The sequence below is a fragment of the Gracilinanus agilis genome, chromosome 2 (genome assembly GCF_016433145.1).
Source record: "Gracilinanus agilis isolate LMUSP501 chromosome 2, AgileGrace, whole genome shotgun sequence".
Lineage (NCBI taxonomy): Eukaryota > Metazoa > Chordata > Mammalia > Didelphimorphia > Didelphidae > Gracilinanus > Gracilinanus agilis.
Genome location: NC_058131.1, coordinates 546,233,687 through 546,253,501, shown reverse-complemented (window position 1 = coordinate 546,253,501; position 19,815 = coordinate 546,233,687). Strand labels below are relative to the sequence as shown.

Sequence of the window (19,815 nt, the reverse complement as noted above, 5' to 3'; positions counted from 1 at the left end):
AGTCTTCCTAAGTGGATATGAAAGTTTAAAATCCAGCAGTCATGGAAGTCAGTGATGAAAAGTACAAAAAAAAAATCTGTCTTGTGGCCTTACAAAAGCTGCTTCCTCACTGTGCTTCTTTTGGCCCTATCTTCTGCAACCCTGAGCCTAACCAATGGCAAGTTAACCATTTGACACTTTCTTCATTTTTAATCAACAAAACTATGACTTTCAATAAAGTCTTCCCCAAATGAGCTAAAACTGTCTTCTCTGCAAGATGCTGTCTGTATTCTAGACAGCACAGAAAGCTCTGCATCTGATCTTTAGCTGATAGCAGGAAGATACATGACAGGTCAAAGAAATCTACCTTTTCAGCTTCACTCTATAGCACTTCTTTTGATTCAATCCAACAAGAATGGAATAACATCTACTATGTGCCAGGTACTACTATGCTATGCACTGAGGATAAGAAGAACAAAGAGGCAACTTCTGCCCTCAGGAAGCTTACATTCTATTCAAGGAAAATGATATTAGATAGAAAATTAAGTACAAAATAGATACAAAGTCAAAGTAGAGGAAAGAGCACTAGCACCCAGGACAGAGGTGGAGGAAAATCAGTGAGGTCAACTTTCTTAGTAGCTAACACTTCTTGTATACTGGATTCCAGGCCAACTGCTATTCACTGTACCCTATCTGGTCTCCCATCTGAATGTCTTTGCACAAGTTACCCTCCACATCAAAATTGCACTTCCTAGAGCCAACATGGCAGCTTAATAGCAGTGAAAGCTGAAACCGTTCTGAGAATCTAAATTGCACTTCTACTCCTTTCTACCTCACAGATTCTTTCCTCATCCTCTTCTTCAAGGCTCAATTTGAATGCCACTTTGTGATTTCTGGTCCATCCCAGTTGTTGGTATGTTCACTCCTAAATTCTCTTTGCATATTCTTATTTATAATATTCTCCATCTCCCCCAACCCCATCCGTGGTACTCTCCAACAGAATGTAAACTCCTTGAGGGCACATTTTTCATTTTTGTTTTGTTCATTTGTTTTTGTCTTTGCATCTCTAGTGCAGTGTATATATGAGGCACTTAATAAATGTTTGTTGAGACGAATTTGGGGTTGCTTGGATTAAAAAATTCTCAATAATTAACATAGTCTAGCATATGATATTTCTAAATCATTAATCTTTCTATTCCTCTAGAAATAACTTTTATATCCTAATTATGCATATTATATATGCTTTACAAATATAATATGCATAGTATTATATACCCATTATATATATATAATGCTATCTTAAGCATCAAATTCTAAAATCATATCCAAAGAACACAGAGAACAAAAAACCAGGTACTAAACTATATAATCAAACATTTTGCACCTACTTCAACTCCACCGTTTATGGCTTAATATGCTAGTAAGCAATAGTCCCTATACAAAGAACAAAGAGATTAAAAAAAGAAATTTCACTGCTACTTCACATCAATGGTAATTTTTTTTATTAATGGCAAAAAACAAAGGGGAGTGGGGGAAGAAAAAAAATTAAAAAAATAAAAATAAAAAACACACAGCAAGGCTGTGAGTTCTAAACCAATAACCAAAGTTGCCAAAACCCTTTTTGGGTTCTCTCAACAACATTTCAATTAAGACCATAGGTATACAAAATTTAGAAGGCACATTTTACAACAGAAATTATTTCAGCAGAATGAGTCAATTTCCACACAAATATCTAATGAATACTTATGATCCCAAATTAGCTTATACTGAATTAAACAATTAAACCTGGCCAAATTAATGTGATTTAAAAATTTATTCAATCTATTAGAATTACTTTTAAGAAAATATACAGTGTCCCAAAAATCTTAGTGCAGTTTTACTTTTGGGGATTCCCTATTAATGGATACTTGAAAAACAAATATCAAAATAAACACATTTTAATTTAAATTCTTCTCTATATTAGCACCAGTTGAGTATATACCATGAAAGCAAAATCCTTCTTTCCTCCACATAAATAATGTTATCACCTGTATATGTTAATGGTCTGGTATTGGTGATTTGCCGAGCTTTCATTGCTTGCTGTTGCTTTTCCAGAGCTGCTAACATATCCCCTAAATCAAGCTGCACAGGAGTCTTACTCTTTTTGCCTGCTGCCTTTGATAAAGCTTCCTGCAAGATAAATTTTAGAAGGTTTACATATATATATGGCAAACATATATATGGCAAATTTAGGACTGTTATACTTATTATATGCATCCCACCCTTTCTTTTGTTAGTATTTGACAAAGCACTAAAAACCCACAAATGAAAATTATTTTTAACAAACCTGTATTTTTTTTTGCTCCATACTGATTTCTGAATATTCCTGAGCTGTGGCAAGTGCTGCTGCTAAAGCCTTCTTCTTTTGACTTTTTGCACGTTTAGGTACAGAGGTTGTTATAGGAATTGGAGTCTGAACTATGTTAATTGGTGAATTTTCAGGTAAGTCATCCAACTAAGATTTCCAAGACAAAAATAAAAAAATAAAGAATGAGGCATTCATTTTAAGGATCATTTAAGGATCGTCAGAAGTTTAGCAGTGCCTGTTAGAAGAGTCATTTCCTATAAATAAAAATGACTAAAATAATAGGGCTATAACAAATTAAAGTTATCAAAATGGACACAATTAAGAGAATTTATACACTGAAGAGAATTTATTGAGATGTTTCCTGTCACATGTTTATCCAATGACACTTTGGAACATTTCTATCTGAATATGTATAAACACAAACAAAATTTGGTCAACATAGATTATAAAAACCCACTTTAAAATTAAGGTCAAATGAATAGGCAATTTTCAGATAAAGAAATCAAAACTATCAATAAGCACATAAGAAAGTGTTCTAAATCTCTAATAAAACACAAATCAAAACAACTCTGAGGTACCACCTTACACCTAGCAGATCGGCTAAAATGATAGCAGGGGAGAGTAATAAATGCTGGAGGGGATGTGGCAAAATTGGGACATTAATGCACTGCTGATGGAGTTGTGAACTGATTCAATCATTCTGGATGGCAATTTGGAACTATGTTCAAAGGGCTTTAAAAGACTGCCTGCCCTTTTGTTATGATTAAAAATGATAAAGACTGATATAATAATAGAAATTAGTAGTTTAATTAAAGCCATGGCCATGTTGGTAAAATATATATATGACCGCGCCTATCTTTTATATTTACCGCCAGAGCCCATCTTCTAGCCAGCCCTCAGGAAGGTCAAGAGACCTTACTTTCGGTTCTCCTCCCATTTAAACTGTCCTATGCGTGGGGACACCTGCGTCCCCACGCCCAAAGAACCAGAAACCGGAAACCCGTTGGACCACGGGAAATGTAGTTTTATAGTCCCCACGTGTCCATAGAAAATATATATATACTTTTAAATGGCATCTCCCAAATTCCAAATATACACTTTGATCTAGCCATACCATTGCTGAGTTTGTACCCCAAAGAGATCATAGGGGAAAGATTTGTACAAAAATATTTATAGCCATGCTCTTTATGGTGGCAAAAAAATGTGGGGATACCCTTCAATTGGGGAATGGCTGAACAAATTGTGGTATCTGTTGGTGATGAAATACTATTGTGTCCAAAGGAATAATAAACTGGAGAAATTCCATGTGAACTGGAATGACCTCCAGGAATTGATGCAGAGTGAAAGGAGTAGAGCCAGAAGAACATTGTACACAGGGATCAATACACTGTGGTAAAATAGAACGTAATGAACTTCTGTACTAGCAGCAATGCAATGACCCAGGACAACTCTGAGGGACTTATGGAAAAGAACACTATCCACATTCAGAAGAAGAACTACAGGAGTGGAAACACAGAAGAAAAACAACTACTTGAACACATGGGTAGATGTGGACATGATTTGGGATGTAGACTCTAAACGACCACCTGAACATGAATCATGTAACCATGGAAAAACTTTCTAAAAAAAAAATAAAATAAAATTAGAGTAAAAAAACTAACATATGACCTATATTGTAAGCCCTGCCAATCACAATTACATTTTAATATATAAAAACATAATTTTATGCATTTCAATAATGAATCATTGGTAAAAAAAAGTGTTCTTGATAGGGAGATTTAATACTTGCATTAATGACTATTATAAAACCAACATTTATCAGCAATTCTGTTAGTCTGTCCATGTATATGAACAAAGATGAACAAAAAAATTAAAATTAAAAAGTCAGACTTACTACTTTTGCAGAAATTTTTTGTTGAATGTTCTCATCTTTAGCACTTCCAGTCTCATTCAGTTCTGTAAATTCATCTTCATCCTAAAACAAAGTAAAAAATTTTAAAGTAAAATCTTAAAACAACAAAAAACTTAACAACAAACCAACTAGGTGATTTTGTAATTCTTTTAGAGTGCTGAAAAAGTCTAAGTTTCTTTTCCATTCACTTCTACTATTCAAGTCCTCATTACCTATAACTGAGTGTATTTTAACAGCCTCCTGACTGATCCCTTTGCCTCTGCACTCTTCCTCTATGTAGGACCTTCTTCCTATAGACAGTAACCATAATAACCTTCCTTTTCCCCTGATCAAAGGTATTCAATAACTCCCCACAGCCAAAATGAATTAAATCTAAATATAGGCTAGAATTTAAGACCCTGATAATGTAAGCCTAACTTTTGTCTCATCTCCCATAACTCCCTCAGAGACATGTTACAATTTAAATAAAGTAGAATTCCTCTTTCTGAGAGCACACTCTTAGCTGTCACCTAACAATTCTGCTGCCACTGTTCTTTTTACCTAGAATGTTTTTCTTTCCTTGCCCCCACTTTTCTTGCTCATATTTACTCCCCAATTATTGCCAAAGTCCAATCCATCCTTCTCCCCTCCTCTTCATCTTACATCACCCAGATGCCTTCTGCCTTCATCTCCTCCTTCCCCATGTCTTACATAAAAAGGTGATCTTATTCCTTATCAAGGCCAAGCCCTCTACTTACTCAAGGGATCCCATTCCATCCTACCTTTATTAACACAGTGACCCCCTCTGTCATCTCCATTCTCACTTATCTTCACTCTCTGTGTCCTGGCTCATTCCAAGCTACCTACAAAGCATGTCTCCCCCATCCTCAAAAAGCTATCACTTGTTCAAAACCCGGCCTCAGCCACTTCCCAGCTGTGTGACCCTGGGCAAGTCACTTGACCCCCATTGCCCACCCTTACCACTCTTCCACCTATGAGACAATACACCGAAGTACAAGGGTTAAAAAAAAAAAAAAAAAAAAAGCTATCACTTGATTCTTCCATGCCCATTAACTTTGGTCCTCTATCTTTTCTGCCCTTTGTCATTAAACTCCTTGAAACTGTCATCTACAGTGGCCTCCAGTTTTTCTTCTCTGACTCTCTTCTTAACCCCTTAGAATCTGGCTCCCAATCTCTACACTTTACACCTAGATTATTGCAATAACCTATTGGTAGGCCTGCCTGCCTTAAGTTTCTCCTCAGATCCATACTCCAATCAGCCACTAAAGTGATTTTCTTAAAGTGCAAGTCCAATCAATTCATCTCCCTTCTCAAAAAAAATCCAATGGATCCATATCACCTTCCAGAGAAAAAAGAAAAACTGGTTTGGCATTCAAAGACCTTCACAACCTGGCCCCCCTGGGACTTTTGCGGTTTTCCTACATAGCCTCCTGACTGTACCACAAAAAAGACAGTCCACATTGGTTCTAGGAGATGTTTCTGGTTGTCTCCCATACCTAGAACATTCTCATTCCTAATCTCTACTTCCTAGCTTCTTTTATGCCCCAACTAAAATCCTATCTCCAACAAGAAGACTTTCCCTTAATTCTAGTGCCTTCCCTTTATTAATTATTTCCTATTTATCTTATATAATGTTTCTGTAAATATTTGTCTACTTGTTTTTCTCCTATTAGATTGAAAGTTCCTAGAGGACAGAGATTGAATTTTCTATCTTTTTGTAATCCTAGCACTTGGCACAGTGCCTGGCACATAGGAGGCCTTTAATAAATGTTTATTGACTGACTGACTTTCACGGTCACCTCAAATACCTATTTCCCTTCTCTGAACCTCTAGCACATTTTCATCTTGTCTTCTATCAAGTAATCACTGTACTTGTCTTATTCCCTAACCAAATCATAAGTTCCTCAAATATAATTTTTTCACCTTTAATTTACATTGGTGCCCTGCATATGATGCTTAATAAATACTGGATGACTTAAAATGAAAATTATTTGGAGAAAACATATTTAATTCTATTCATGAGTATTTACTCATAAATATTTATGGAAATAAATGGGCAAGACTATGCTTAAAAATAGGCAAGGCATAGTGTTTAAAAAATTCTAACTTTTTTTATCTCATCACAAACTAACAGTCTACTTCTATCTATTCCTTACCCTTCTCCTAAATCCTTGTTCTTATTTTGACATACAAATCTCTCCAGACCTCAGTACTTACTCAGATTCTGTTCTAGCTTCATTTTCCTCCTTTCTCAATCTTGACCCTAGAGTTAACAAGTTCAACTCCATATTATCGCCTCTCAAATTCCTTCCCTCCCCACCATCCTTCACCTATATTATCACCATGCCTTGCCAGTCTTTAATCCTCAGTTAGTGAACCCATTCATTCATTCTGCATACCTGACTAAAGAGAGCTAGAGGAAACCCCAAAAGTATTATATCAAGGGCCTTTGTTAAAACCCCTTGACATTATCATCCACTATCTCCTCATTTATTCCACTCTAATGAAGAGGAGGTCCTGCTCCCTACCAGGGCCAAACTCTTTACATATGCTTTAAATCCCCAAACTTCCCATTTTCTCTAGCAAACTGTCCACTTCAATCATCCTCAATACCTATCTCTATTTCCCTCTTATCTTCCTTATCCCTTTCCCTCTTCTCTTTCCTCTCTCTTTTCAATAATTCCTATCTACTAGTTTTTTCTCTGCTTCCTCCAAATATACCCAAATCTTCCCAATCCTTAAAAAAAAATCCTTAGGAGGTCTCTATTTCCTACTAGTTAACTATCCCTACTAGCTATCTTTCTCTTTTCTCCTATTATAGCCAAAATCCTTTGAAAAAACTCCTAACTCTCTCTCTTCAAAATCCTCTGCAACTTTGCTTTTGATTTCATCTAACAGATGTTCTCTACCAAGTTTCCAATGACATATTCACTGCCAAATCTGATCACCTTTTCCTCAGTCCTTATCCTTCTTGACAATAATGACCCCTCTCCTATCCTGAACTCTCTTTTCTCTGGCTTTTTCTGGCACTATTCTTGTTGAGTTCTATTCTGTCTAACTTCCCCTTCTTAGTCTCTTTTGCCATAACATATTTTCTTAGCCTTTATATTTTCTTTTATTCGTTTAAAAACATTCTGAGATCCCCCAATTGATAAATGGGCAAGGGACATGAATAGGCAATTTTCAGATAAAGAAATCAAAACTATCAACAAGCACAAGAGAAAGTGTTCTAAATCTCTAATAATTAGAGAAATGCAAATCAAAACTCTAAGGTATCACCTCACACCTAGCAGATTGGCTAAAATGACAACAGGGGAGAGTAATGAATGTTGGAGGGGATGCGGCAAAATTGGGACATTAATGCATTGCTGGTGAAGTTGTGAACTGATCCAACCATTCTGGATGGCAATTTGGAACTATGCTCAAAGGGCTTTAAAAGACTATCTGCCTTTTGATCCAGCCATATCTCTGCTTGGATTATACCCCAAAGAGATAATAAGGAAAAAGACTTGTACAAAAATATTTATAGCCACGCTCTTTGTGGTGGCGAAAAATTGAAAAATGAGAGAATGTCCTTCGATTGGGGAATGGCTGAACAAATTTTGGTATCTGTTGGTGATGGAATAGTAGTGTGCTCAAAGGAATAAAGAACTGGAGGAATTCCATGTGAACTGGAATGACCTCTAGGAATTGATGAAGAGTGAAAGGAGCAGATCCAGGAGAACACTGTACACAGAGACTGATACACTGTGGTACAATCAAACATAATGGACTAGCAGCACTGCAAGGATCCAGAGCAAGGCTGAGGGATTTATGAGAAAGAAAACTAGCCACATTCAGAGGAAGAACTGTGGGAGGAGAAACACAGAAGAAAAACAACTGCTTGAAAACATGGGCTGATGGAGATATTATTGGTGATGTAAACACTAAACAATATTACTCTAGTCCAACTATCAATAATACGGAATTAGGTCTTGATCAATGATACATGTAAAACCCAGTGGAATTGTGTGTCAAGCTAAGGGGGGTTAGAGGGGTTTAGGGGAGAGGGAAAGAACATGAAATATGTAACTATGGGAAAATATTCAAAATTAAAATTAAAAAAAAAATTCTGAGAAGGGGTCCATAGTCTTCATGAGACTGGCAAAAGGTTCTAGGACACAAAAAAAGTTAAGAACCCTTGACCCAATTATCCTCACCAAAGCTCTATAAAATCAAGGTCCATCCCTATCTCCATTTACATTCTGAACAATTCTGTCTTTCCAACTTTTTTGGATTTGTCTATTAAGGGGCTTGTTCAATTATGTAATTGTAATGACCAAGCTTGGCCTAAGAGGAAAAATGAAAAAATACACATCTCTTATTTGGAGAGGTGGTTGTCAAACTCCATTAGTCTGCTGGTTAATTTAGCAGAATTGTTTTTCTTTTCCTCCTTCCGGTATTAATATTATGATCCTAAGAAGGATTTTACCCTCAAGAAACTTGAAATCTATTTGGAGATATGTCTTAAAAAATTACATAATCAGTATACTTCTACAATATCAATTATCTGTGTGTCAGGGATCACATTAAGTATTGGCATAAAAATACCAAGAATAAACAATCCTCGAGAGATGAATGAAAATGAAACCCAAAATAAATTTCTCAAGGGAAAAATGACTAACATCACATAGAGGAAAAGAGAATACCTCAAAATATAATGGGTCAGAACTTGCTTCTACTCTATGAGAATGGTTGTTTAATGGTTTATTGTCTTGTCTCTTCTGTAAACTCTGTCTTCTTTCTGAAGATGTGCTATGTCCACGGCATCTGAATCCAACCTAGAAAAGTCCCCCAATCCAAAAAATATTAGGATTTCACATTATTACCCTTTTAAAATTCTCAATCAGCTACAATAATCACAAATTAAAATGTTAACATTCACTATCACCAGCATTTTTATTCTTGTACTTTTTAAAAAATCTGTTTAAATCTGGATTTTCAAAGAAAGTTAACATATCAAAATAGCTTTCACTAAAATGCAATCAAGTAAAATGCTGTTACTCATTTCCAACATGGCAAAAAATGCTCAGCTTTAAAAAGGGCCAAAATAAATAGTATTTTAAACAGTAATTTTATGTTTAATATCTATTTTCAGTTCACTTCTTTTGAAGCACTCAATTATAAACAGTGTTAGACATTTTCCTTGCCTAGAAAAATGTAAAAGGTCTAAAAATCTATAGTATCTAGTTACCTTGGATACTAAACTCAAATAAACAGTGCAATTACTAGAGCAAAAAAGGCCTTGAGAGAACATACTTTTACACATGCCTTGAATTCTTCAATCAGAAGCAAGCACATGAGGATTTTGAAACATTTTTACATACTTAGGAATTGGTTCTTATTTTTAAGGGACAAGCTCATAAGGACACTAACTAAAAATCCTTTGTGTTTGTAGATTCCTGTAACATGAGAGATGAGGATACATTATCAGAACCAAAAGTCCAACAGATTCTGTTATAGTAAATATGGTTTCTCATTGGATTGCTAGATAGGAGCCTATTGAAAACATTAAGCTCTAGAAAGCAGAGTAAAAAGACTGCAAGATATGGCATTAAATCACCTGAAATCTAAACCTCGATCTGAGCCTTTGGGCAAGTGACTTAATTTTCAGAGATTCAAGGATTCAGTTGCCTTATCTTCTAAAATACAAGAGTTGGACTAGATGACTTCTAAGATTCCTTCCAATTCTAAAGTTATGAGTCTATGAGTTTAAAAATGGTAAAATTTATACCAATTTATGTTTCTCTCTACAAAGTCTTGATCTAATAGTTCATCATATGGAAGTGACTCTGAGTCCCAAAATGAAAAAATGAAACATGTTCATTTTATAGTTTAGAGAACATCTAATAAAGATGGGATATCATTTACAAAAATCATTAACCTGGGAGGATTGAGTGGATTGAGATGAGAGGTCCTGGGTTTAGATATGGCCTCAGAGACTTCCTAGCTATATGACCCCGGGCAAATCACTTAACCCCATTGCCTAGCCCTTACCACTCTTTTGTCTTGGAACCAGGACAAAGTTTTGAATATAAGACAAAAAGTATTTTTAAAAAATTATTTAAATTTAAATTTAAAAAATTATCCTGAAAAATATATCAATGAAGGTAAACATCTACAATTTCCTGATCATTATTTAAAATATTAATTTATAACATTAATGCTTATGTTAATGTTGTATGTTAAAGTAACTGGAATACTTTTTAAAATTTACTTTTTTCAGTTTTGCAAAATAAATTCTTCCTAGTTGAGACAAAATATAGCAATATAAAATTAGTAACAAAAATCTATTTGTGGGCTTTATTGTAAAGTAGGATACATCAGAATAAGGGATTGCACAGAACTTCTTCAGAAAATTAATCAGAGACATGATGTGACTACTACAATAAATAATGAAATAAAGACAGATAAAATAACCCAACACTAGTCTTTTGGTATGAGCATTAGAAAGAAATGTTCTGTTCAATGTGACAGTCACTTGGACATCATACTTTCCGCAACCCCACCTGTTTTGTATTTCTTACCCTTCCCAGTAGGAAAGAAATATAAGGTTTTTTTCTACCCTCCAAATACTTTCTTCTCTAGGAGGCTGCCAGATCAAAACTGAAGTCTTGAATTCCTGAAAGCTTGGTAAAAATCAAAACTTGCAACCTGAAGATAGGAATTTTGGCACTCCATATATTTTTAAAAGATGGCAATGAAACTTAATAAAGTTAATAAAGTCTTTCATTTAAATAAAAAAATAAAAATTTTACAAGTACTTGGGCTTTGCTAGTTAGCAGTTGATCTGAAAAAGATCCTTAAGTTTTAATGGACTTCAAACTCAATGAGTCAACAGAATGATCTGGCAACAACATTAGGCTACATATATTACAACCCTAAAACTAGGGAGGTAACAGCCTCATTGTACCAAAATATGATTAGACCACACCTGGAACATTACACATTCAGTTGTGGGTGCCACATTTTAGGAATGATATTGATAAGCAAGAGACTAATCAGAGGAGGACCCAGGATTGTGAAGGGAGTCAAGTCTATGCCATCCAAGAAACAGTTGAAGAACAGGTCAATTGTCTTTAAGCATATAAAGGGCTGCTATATGGAAATATGATTAGATTTATTTTGTTTGGACTCAAAAGGCAGACCTAGGGTAACTGGAAAAATTGTAAAGAGGTAAATTTAAGCTTAATTAAGTAAAGGATTTTTATCAATCAGAGCTATCCAGAAGTAGACAAGGCTATTTTGGGTGGGAGTTGGTCCTCGAATTTGAGGTCTTCAAGGAAAGGTTGAATGACCTAAGTTTCTTTTTCAGCTACCAGCACTGGAGAAGATAAGACCATGAGGATTATTCCATGTCTGATATAGTCTACTAATATTTATGTTAACAGAAACTAAGGAACTGCTTATAATTCATGTTTTTTTTTTGAAAAGTAGATTTTTGCCTAATAGGTTTTCTTTGAACAATAATAATTTGTTCTTACAACAATAACTACAGAGTCAGTTTTCCTATTTGAAATCACAGTAATGGTATCTAAATATCAGTTTTCTTAAGTTTCACCAAGACCAGACTAAAGCAAAGATTCCTGTAAGTTAAGGAATTTAGGCAGCCTATCGCCCTATTAATATCAAAGAATATGATTTACTTTTCTTGAGAAATGAAAATTCAATTTTAAAACTGTAGGTAAGTTCATTAACAAGTCATAGCTAGTTACCAGTTTAGCAATTCAATAAGCATTTGTTGCCAGGGGTTTAAGAGCTCAAAGCCCTAACACAAAGAAGTTTCAGGGGGCATTAATTTCAGGGTGGTGGAGCTGATTATTACTATTAAGGACAAACTGGCAGCTAAAGCAGAAATAATGAGAAATATCTGGAGGACGTGACCATGCCATATTAAAGTTCACTGAAGTTTAGTAAAGGGAAAGCTGGGCAGAGTTTGATGCTCACCCTAGATTTTAGATATTAAGTAAGGAGTATACTATAACCTGAAATTCTTTAAGTAAAGCTAGCCAAAGAAGAGATGATACCCTCAAAAAAAAAAACTTGACGATAATTCTTGCAAAGAAAAAATTATATTTAAAAAATTATATTACTACATATGGAACTCACCAATCAAGTTTGATTTTAAAAATACATGTACTCAAAATGGAAGCAAGGGGAAGTAAATGATAATTAATACAAAAAAAGAATAGCATTTTATTATCCTAAGAGAATAGTGTCAAAAATACTTAAAACTCAGAACAGGTTAAAGTTGATAATTGTTGAAAGTAAGAAACAGAGAAATTTTAAAAGCTATTTTACAGGCAAGAGTAAGGCATAAAATGGGAGATAAATACTGTTTTGCCCTCTAAAGAGAAGGGGGCTTTATACTCTAAAAGAGGAAGCAGGTGCTTGTCCTCTATGGAGTGATACTGTAAATAGACAGTTGTTGTTAGGAGAGTGATTATCTAATCAGAGCCAGAGGAAAGGATAACTACAAGTAGTATTTAGTTACAAACATATTTGTAGATCTGAAAGTTATCTTTTCAAGGTAATCTTCTCCTTTCCAAGGTAAATCCAAGGCACTTAAAAGCACTACCCAAGACTTGTCAAATCAGATTACAACTATTCCTCTTCACTGGCACAGACACTGTCAGAAAGAACAAACTAAAAGCAATTATGAAATATTGCAAAGCCTGAGGTTAAAAAAAAAACTGAAGGCCATATGGGTACAAGCAGTCCATTACAGTGCATCTGTCAATCAAAGCCAAGGAATTAAAAAGGAAAAAAGCAAATTTGAGAAGTGAAAAGCTGATAAAGATGATCTGAGAATGGGTCACAGAAATGGATCTGAACTACGGCTAACATGGTAAGTTCCTAAACAAGGATGGCCCCTAACAATCAAGGGAACTTTAAACTGAAAAGAAAGACTGAAGGAGAAAGCTTCTTAAGCATATCTACCAATCTATATGCCACAGAGAATTGCAAAAATATAGGAAAACTAGTAAAAGCTAAAATGCTCAAATGTTCACAATGGATAAATGCAAAAAAGAAGCCAATAATATAAAACTCTAGGCCTCAGGTGTCTAAATATAAATGCACAAAATTTAGGTATTGGCAATATTCATTAGGGATTCTAACATAAAGAGGCAAATCTGACTTTACAAGTATCATATAAGACTCATAACTAACATATGGTTCTAAAAAAATCTTAGCCAAAAGAAAGAAGATAGATTAAGAGAGATGGAAGGCAAGAGATGAGGGATGAGGAAGAAGAGTAGTGTTATATGTTAGGAAGATCTAATCAGAAGAGGATATTCAAGAATCAGAAAAGGGAAACACAGTTAAATACATTTGGATGAAGATCAATGGAGATAGAAATGGAGATGAGATTTTTACTGCATAAAAAGAAAAATAAATGAGGAGTCTAGGAAATCTCTCAAGGAAAAGAACGAATGAGGGGAGGGGATTATCTAAAAGATGCAGTAGAAAATGGGGATGAATCAGAGTCCTATAAGAGGTAAGAAGTAATAGGATCAGGTAGAGAGAATTAGCCTTAGAGAGTAATAAAGTCATTTCATTCTTTGACTAGAAAAATGAAGATGCTGATATGTTCTGATGGATTGAAGAAGGGATCTGAAGTATTCCCCATTTGAGGGCCTGAATCTTTTTAGTGAAGTAGCAGGCTAGGTCACTTATTAATATGAGTGGTTGGGGTACTAGTTGGGTTTGGAAGAGTCTCTATGAGGAATAATATAGGAAATAGATAAAGACAGAATAGGATTTTTTAATAACACTGACCTATAAGGTCTCTTTCAACCCAGAAGCTATGAATCTATGAAACAGAAGTTACCTGTGAATTATTTCTTTGCTCAGTTTGCCTTCCACCTCTAGAAAACGGCTGACTTTTTTCCATCCAAGGTTTTTTCTGAGTTGCCTGAGAAGTTACATTGGACCAACTTGTCCCACCTATAAGTGATGATAAAGATTCAGAAAAGGAAACAAGAAGGTCAGGGGGTGGGAGCAGGAAAAGGAGAAAAAGGAAAATATGTCTTTGTTTCATTATTGAATTGACTTCAATGTCACAAAATCACACAGACTTCGCTTTAATTTTATATTTAAACATCAATTATAACATAAAGTTGGAAAAATTATCAAAAAATTTTATAGCATCCTTGTTATTTTGAATACATTATATATGTGTGTGTATATATATTTGCTATACACATATTTTCAAGTTTTCTAATTTGTTCAGGGTGCTCATCTAAGTTAATTTTAACTTTTTGGGAAGACTTTCAGTATTGGATGAGTTTTTTTAAAAAAACATGTTCAAGTCTCATATAAAAGCTAAAATTCTTGAGGAGTCTAGGGAGGAACACAAGGAAAGAAGAACAAGAAGGAGGAAACAATATGGAGATTAATGGCAAATAGTGGATTGTATCAGAATACGGAGATAAATACCTGAACATATTGATGGTTCCATAAGCTAAAAATGAGGAAAAAAGTGTTAATTTTCCACTTTAAAATAAATACCATTAATTTAGCAAAAAGCTTCACAGAATATTCACACAATTTTAAGAAAAATAAATTTGCCTCTATTACTTTAACAATTTAAAAGGAAAGGTAAATTCAATATAAAATAAAATTTCAACTAACATCCTCTCATTTCCTTATTTCCCTTGATATTCTTGCTCTTTTGTTCTTCCAGATGAACTTTGTTATAATTTTTTCTAATTCTATAAAAAAGTTTTTTGGTAGTTTGGTAGGTATAGCACTGAATAAATAGATTAATTTGGGTAGGATTGTCATTTTTATTGTATTAGCTCATCCTACCCATAAGCAATTAATGTTTTTCCAATTATTTAGATCCAGTTTTAATTGTGTGTAAAGTGTTTTGTAGTTGTGTTCATATAATTCCTGTGTTTGTCTTAGCAGATAGATTCCTAAATATTTTATATTGTCTAGAGTGATTTTAAATTTCTAACTCCTGCTGCTGAATTTTGTTGGCAACATATAGAAATGCTGATGATTTTTGTGGGTTTATTTTGTACCCTGCAACTTCGCTAAAGTTCTTAATTATTTTCACTAGCCTTTTAGTTGATTTTCTAGGATTCTCTAAATATATCATTGTATCATCTGCAGAGTGATAGTTTAGTTTCCTCAATGCCTACTTTAATCCCTTCAATTTCTTTTTCTTCTCTAATTGCTACCACTAGCGGTTCTAGTACAATATTAAATAATAGGTGATAATGAGCATCCTTGCTTCAATGCTCCTCTTATTGGGAACATCCTCTCATTTCCAAAGCAACTAGTAGAAAAAGTAAATGCTTAAGCACAACTACATACAATAAGTACATAAATCTCAGCAATGGTTACATACATTAATTGAACTAGAATCAGTATTTCTGGAAGTCATTGCTGTAGCCTGATTGTTGCTGTGTTTAGGACTGCAGTAACCACTATCACTGTCAATGTCAGCTTCACTAGCTCCTTGCTCACTAGAGGATTCTGCTGTAGGGTGGGATGATCTTCTCCTTCTTCCTTTTGATTTCCAGAGCATTGTAGAAGTACTTTCTGAAAGAGACTTGTTAGCGATATCTGATGGAAAATCTGAAAGGTAAAAAAAGTATTATAATTCTTTATGACAATGTCATTTTTATAAATATCAAAGTTTACCAATCATCACAAAATAAGTTGTATTACAAAAGGAAAAAGTAGGATATATCAACTCTTTAAAGTAGATAAATAGCTAAAAGCTGTTAACTGGAGAGCAAAAAGTTTGCTGTGCCTTCTGATGTCATTCATCAATATTTCATTACAGTAAAAAGTTATTTTTGAAGGCTAATCTAACACAGCACAGCTCTGACTAAAGTGAAAAAGGTATGGTATGGATGTAACTGTGAATTATATTGATTCTTTGAAGACTCTCCTAACCAAACTGAGAAAAACTCATCATCAAGAGGTTGGCTTCAATAGATAAAATACCCCAAAGGTCACTAAGCCTTAGATAGCCCCATGGTATAGAAAGATACAGCAATAGACTTGGAGTCAAAAAGCCCTGGGTTTAAATCCTGCCTTAAACACTTAATACTTCTAAGATCCTTATCTAGTCACTTAACATCTAGGCCCCTTCCAGCTACAAATCTATGATCTTCATTCCATAGTGATGATGATGAAACAACAAAAAAAAAGGAAGCAAAAAATGCTAAGAAGTACAATTTTAGACAATCTATAAAACATTGATTTAGTTGCTGATATTTAAAACATGATCTTTGTCCAAAACAAATGAATTGAAATAGACAAGAAACAACTAATTTCATGAATGACATAATACCAGGTTCAGTTAACTGTAAGGCCATTAATGGATAAATACTAATTGCCTTATATGCACTGACAGAAGCTCCAACTAGGGGCTGTTTAAACAAGCAACTGATTTTTTTTTTAATAGGAAATGGACAAGAGTAAATACTTCTTTTCCAAATATTTAGATCCATGTAGATTGTATGTAAAGTGTTTTGTAGTTGTGTTCATATATTTCCTGTGTTTGTCTTAGCACTCTTAAAAGTACTTGAAATAACTGAACAGTTAAAATGAGGCAGTGACAAGAGCTCTATGAAAGACTCTCAGCCAACATTTCCCTACTAAAGCAGAGAGAAAAATGGTAGCCAAGAGTAAGTAACATTGTTTTAGAGTATAAGCTCATTTGCAAAACACTACCAAGGATAATGATGGAAGATAATGAGTGAAACTTTTTCAAAACAGCAAAAAGCAACTGAGAAAGAGACTTGATAAATAGCTTGGAGTGATATCCAGATAATCTTATGAACATTTGTTGATGATACTTAAAGTAGGACAAAATAAATGATGTTAATTGGAATAAATTATCCAGAAATTTTAGAGTAATCTTAAAAAAAAAAAAAACCCTTACCTTCTGTCTTAGATGCAAAACTATGTATTGGTTCCAAGGCAGAAGAGTGGTAAAGGTTAAGTAATGGGGGTTTAGTGACTTGCTCTGGGTCGCATAGCTAGGGAGTGTCTGGGGCCAGATTTAAATCCAGGACCTCCTGGCTCTCAATCCACTAAGTCACCTAGCTGCCCCCCAGAATTTTTATAGCAACATATTCTATTATATCATAATCACACTATTCTCATCAGAAATGGAACCTCACTTTCCAATGTACAATGTAATTAAGTGACAATAGTAAATTTTTTAAAATGAAGTTGTAAGGAATGGATGGACCTAATATATGTAGAAGAAATCAGAAATGGATGCATTCCAAATTCAAAGGAACTCAGGGATTGATTTTAAAATGTTCAATATTATTTCAAAGAATGCAATATTCCAAAACTACAGAGTGCTTTTACCAAAAAGAAAGACCTACCTGTTTTCAGCTACAAAAAGCCATCTTTAATACAAACATTCCTCCTAATGATGAGGCACTCCAATAGCAAAAGAATTAAACTTAACAAAAAATCTAAAGGACAATGGAATGATTTGTGGTGGGCATAAGTAAGGATAATAAAGTACATTCGTTATAATGATTTGTGAGGAGGTGGCAGAAAAGATCAAGAACACAAGAAAAATGCACAGCAGACAGCAAGGCATGGAGACAGGAGGTTCTTCGTTCAAATCTGACCTCTGACACTTCATAGCTGTGTGAACCTGGGCAAATCACTTAACCTCCAAGACCTAGCCCTTACCACTTCTGCCTTGGTTTTGATACTTGTATGGATTCTAAGATAGAAGATAAGGGTTTGAAAAGAAGAAAGCACAGAAAGTCTAAAGTATACACTGGAGCCTTTAAGACATTAAATGAATGGGAGGAAAACCTCCAAAGCAATGGGTAGGCTCCCTATGGAAGATTTATAGAACAAAAATTAAATAGGATGTGAAGGTATGGAAGGGCTGCAATTTATCAGTGGAAGGCAATGCCTTACATTAATAATATCACAACATAAAAGTACTAGTCATCCATTCATGAGCTTAAAGACAAAGGCAAAAACATGACGCTTGAGATGCAGCAATTTTTTATCCATAGACAGCAAAGCAAGCAGTAAATTTGTTTGATTCAGATGTCAGCAGAAACATTTAAGAACTCATCTGAAACTAAACTTGAAATGTATAGCAATAAACTTTAGTGGCAACCTATTAATTCAAGGGTTTGCATTTCAAGCTCTTGACAATGTGGCTTAAAATTCACTTTCCAGCTATTCTACAGTACAGACATTAATGTCCAGTGACCCTCCCCCCCCATATATGACCTCTCTTCATCCTGGCTTTGCACTGGTTATCTCCCATACATAGAATGTATTTCTTCTTTACCTCTAACTCTTAATACCAAGTTATTCTCAACGTAAATGCAATGTCATCTGCTATGTGAAAACTTTCCAGATGTACTCTGCTGCTATGCCTTCCTTTCAAAATTACTTGCTATCTACTTGTATGTAGCCATATATATATTGTGTCTTTTGGCAATGCCAAAAGGTCCTTGAAGGCAGAGATTTTTGCACTCCTGTCTTCATATCATCTCCTCTGCCTAGCACATTCCAGGCACAAAAAAGTAAATGCTTATTGACTGGTATCAAAAAAAATTATGAACAAACAAGAGATTAAAGCAAAAACAGTTATATTGCTTCTTTTATCAGAAATCATCAACAAACTAACATAAAGAAAAGTATTCTCAGATTTGAAAACATGCAGAAATGTACCATGGTAGGAAGGAGGAAGAACTTTGCAATATTTGCTATCCTTTTCCATTACCAGTATAACAAATCTCAGAAATCTATTTACCAGCTATAGTAAATTACACCCCAAAGAGGCATTATTGTGCTGATATTAGCAAGAGTTTAAAAAAAAAATTCCATGATCCTATGGTTGTACTCCAAGCCCCTCTTGGGCCCTCTTCTCTCTCTCTCTCAACTCTCAATTAGTCAATTGTCATTTATTAAGTATCTATGTGCAAGACACTATTCTAGGCTCTGGGGAAATAAAGACAAAAAAAATTAAATAATCTCAACTCTCAAGAACTTTATATTTTATTGGTGACTTCATCAGCTCCCCTAGGTTCAATGATCATCTCTATGCACATGGCTCCTGGATTCAACCCTTTTCTCCCTCTCAAGTTCCATATCTACAACTCTTTCCCAATAATTTCAAACTAGATTCTAATATGCATCTCAAAGGCAACTTGCCCAAAACAGAAATCATTATTCTGAAACCCACTCTCTTCTCAACTTCCTAATTTTTTCTCTCTCATCCCACATACACAATCAGTTGCCAAAATCTGTCCTTTCTACTTGACACCTTACAGATGTATCTACTTGTCTCCACTCTTCAGACTCTTACCACCTCTCACTTAGGTTTCTTCAAATACTTCCTGTTATTATTATATGATTTTATTATATACAATATCATTATATTATTCTTGTGAAGAGTAAAATGTAATAACAGGGAGAAGAGGCATATTTCTCTGAGCACAGCTTATTAGAAGTGAAGCAAATAACTGTTAATAAAGCAGATCAGACCAGACCCTTCAATAAGGCCAGTCCTCCTCCTTCA

The 19,815-nt window shown here is 34.5% G+C and overlaps 1 protein-coding gene across 1 annotated transcript in view; it reads right to left on the bottom strand.

Annotated features, from left to right (window-relative positions):
* The window catches only part of SECISBP2L (SECIS binding protein 2 like), a 72,087-nt gene that overhangs the window by 38,185 nt on the left and 14,087 nt on the right, over positions 1–19,815 (bottom strand). Inside the window, exons 5-11 of the mRNA XM_044665186.1 lie at positions 15,637–15,866; positions 14,718–14,742; positions 14,110–14,225; positions 8,927–9,058; positions 4,221–4,301; positions 2,306–2,473; positions 2,007–2,148 (exon numbers count right to left, since the gene is read on the bottom strand). Coding sequence (XP_044521121.1) covers positions 2,007–2,148; positions 2,306–2,473; positions 4,221–4,301; positions 8,927–9,058; positions 14,110–14,225; positions 14,718–14,742; positions 15,637–15,866 — 894 coding nt within the window. The remainder of the gene's footprint in view (positions 1–2,006; positions 2,149–2,305; positions 2,474–4,220; positions 4,302–8,926; positions 9,059–14,109; positions 14,226–14,717; positions 14,743–15,636; positions 15,867–19,815) is intronic.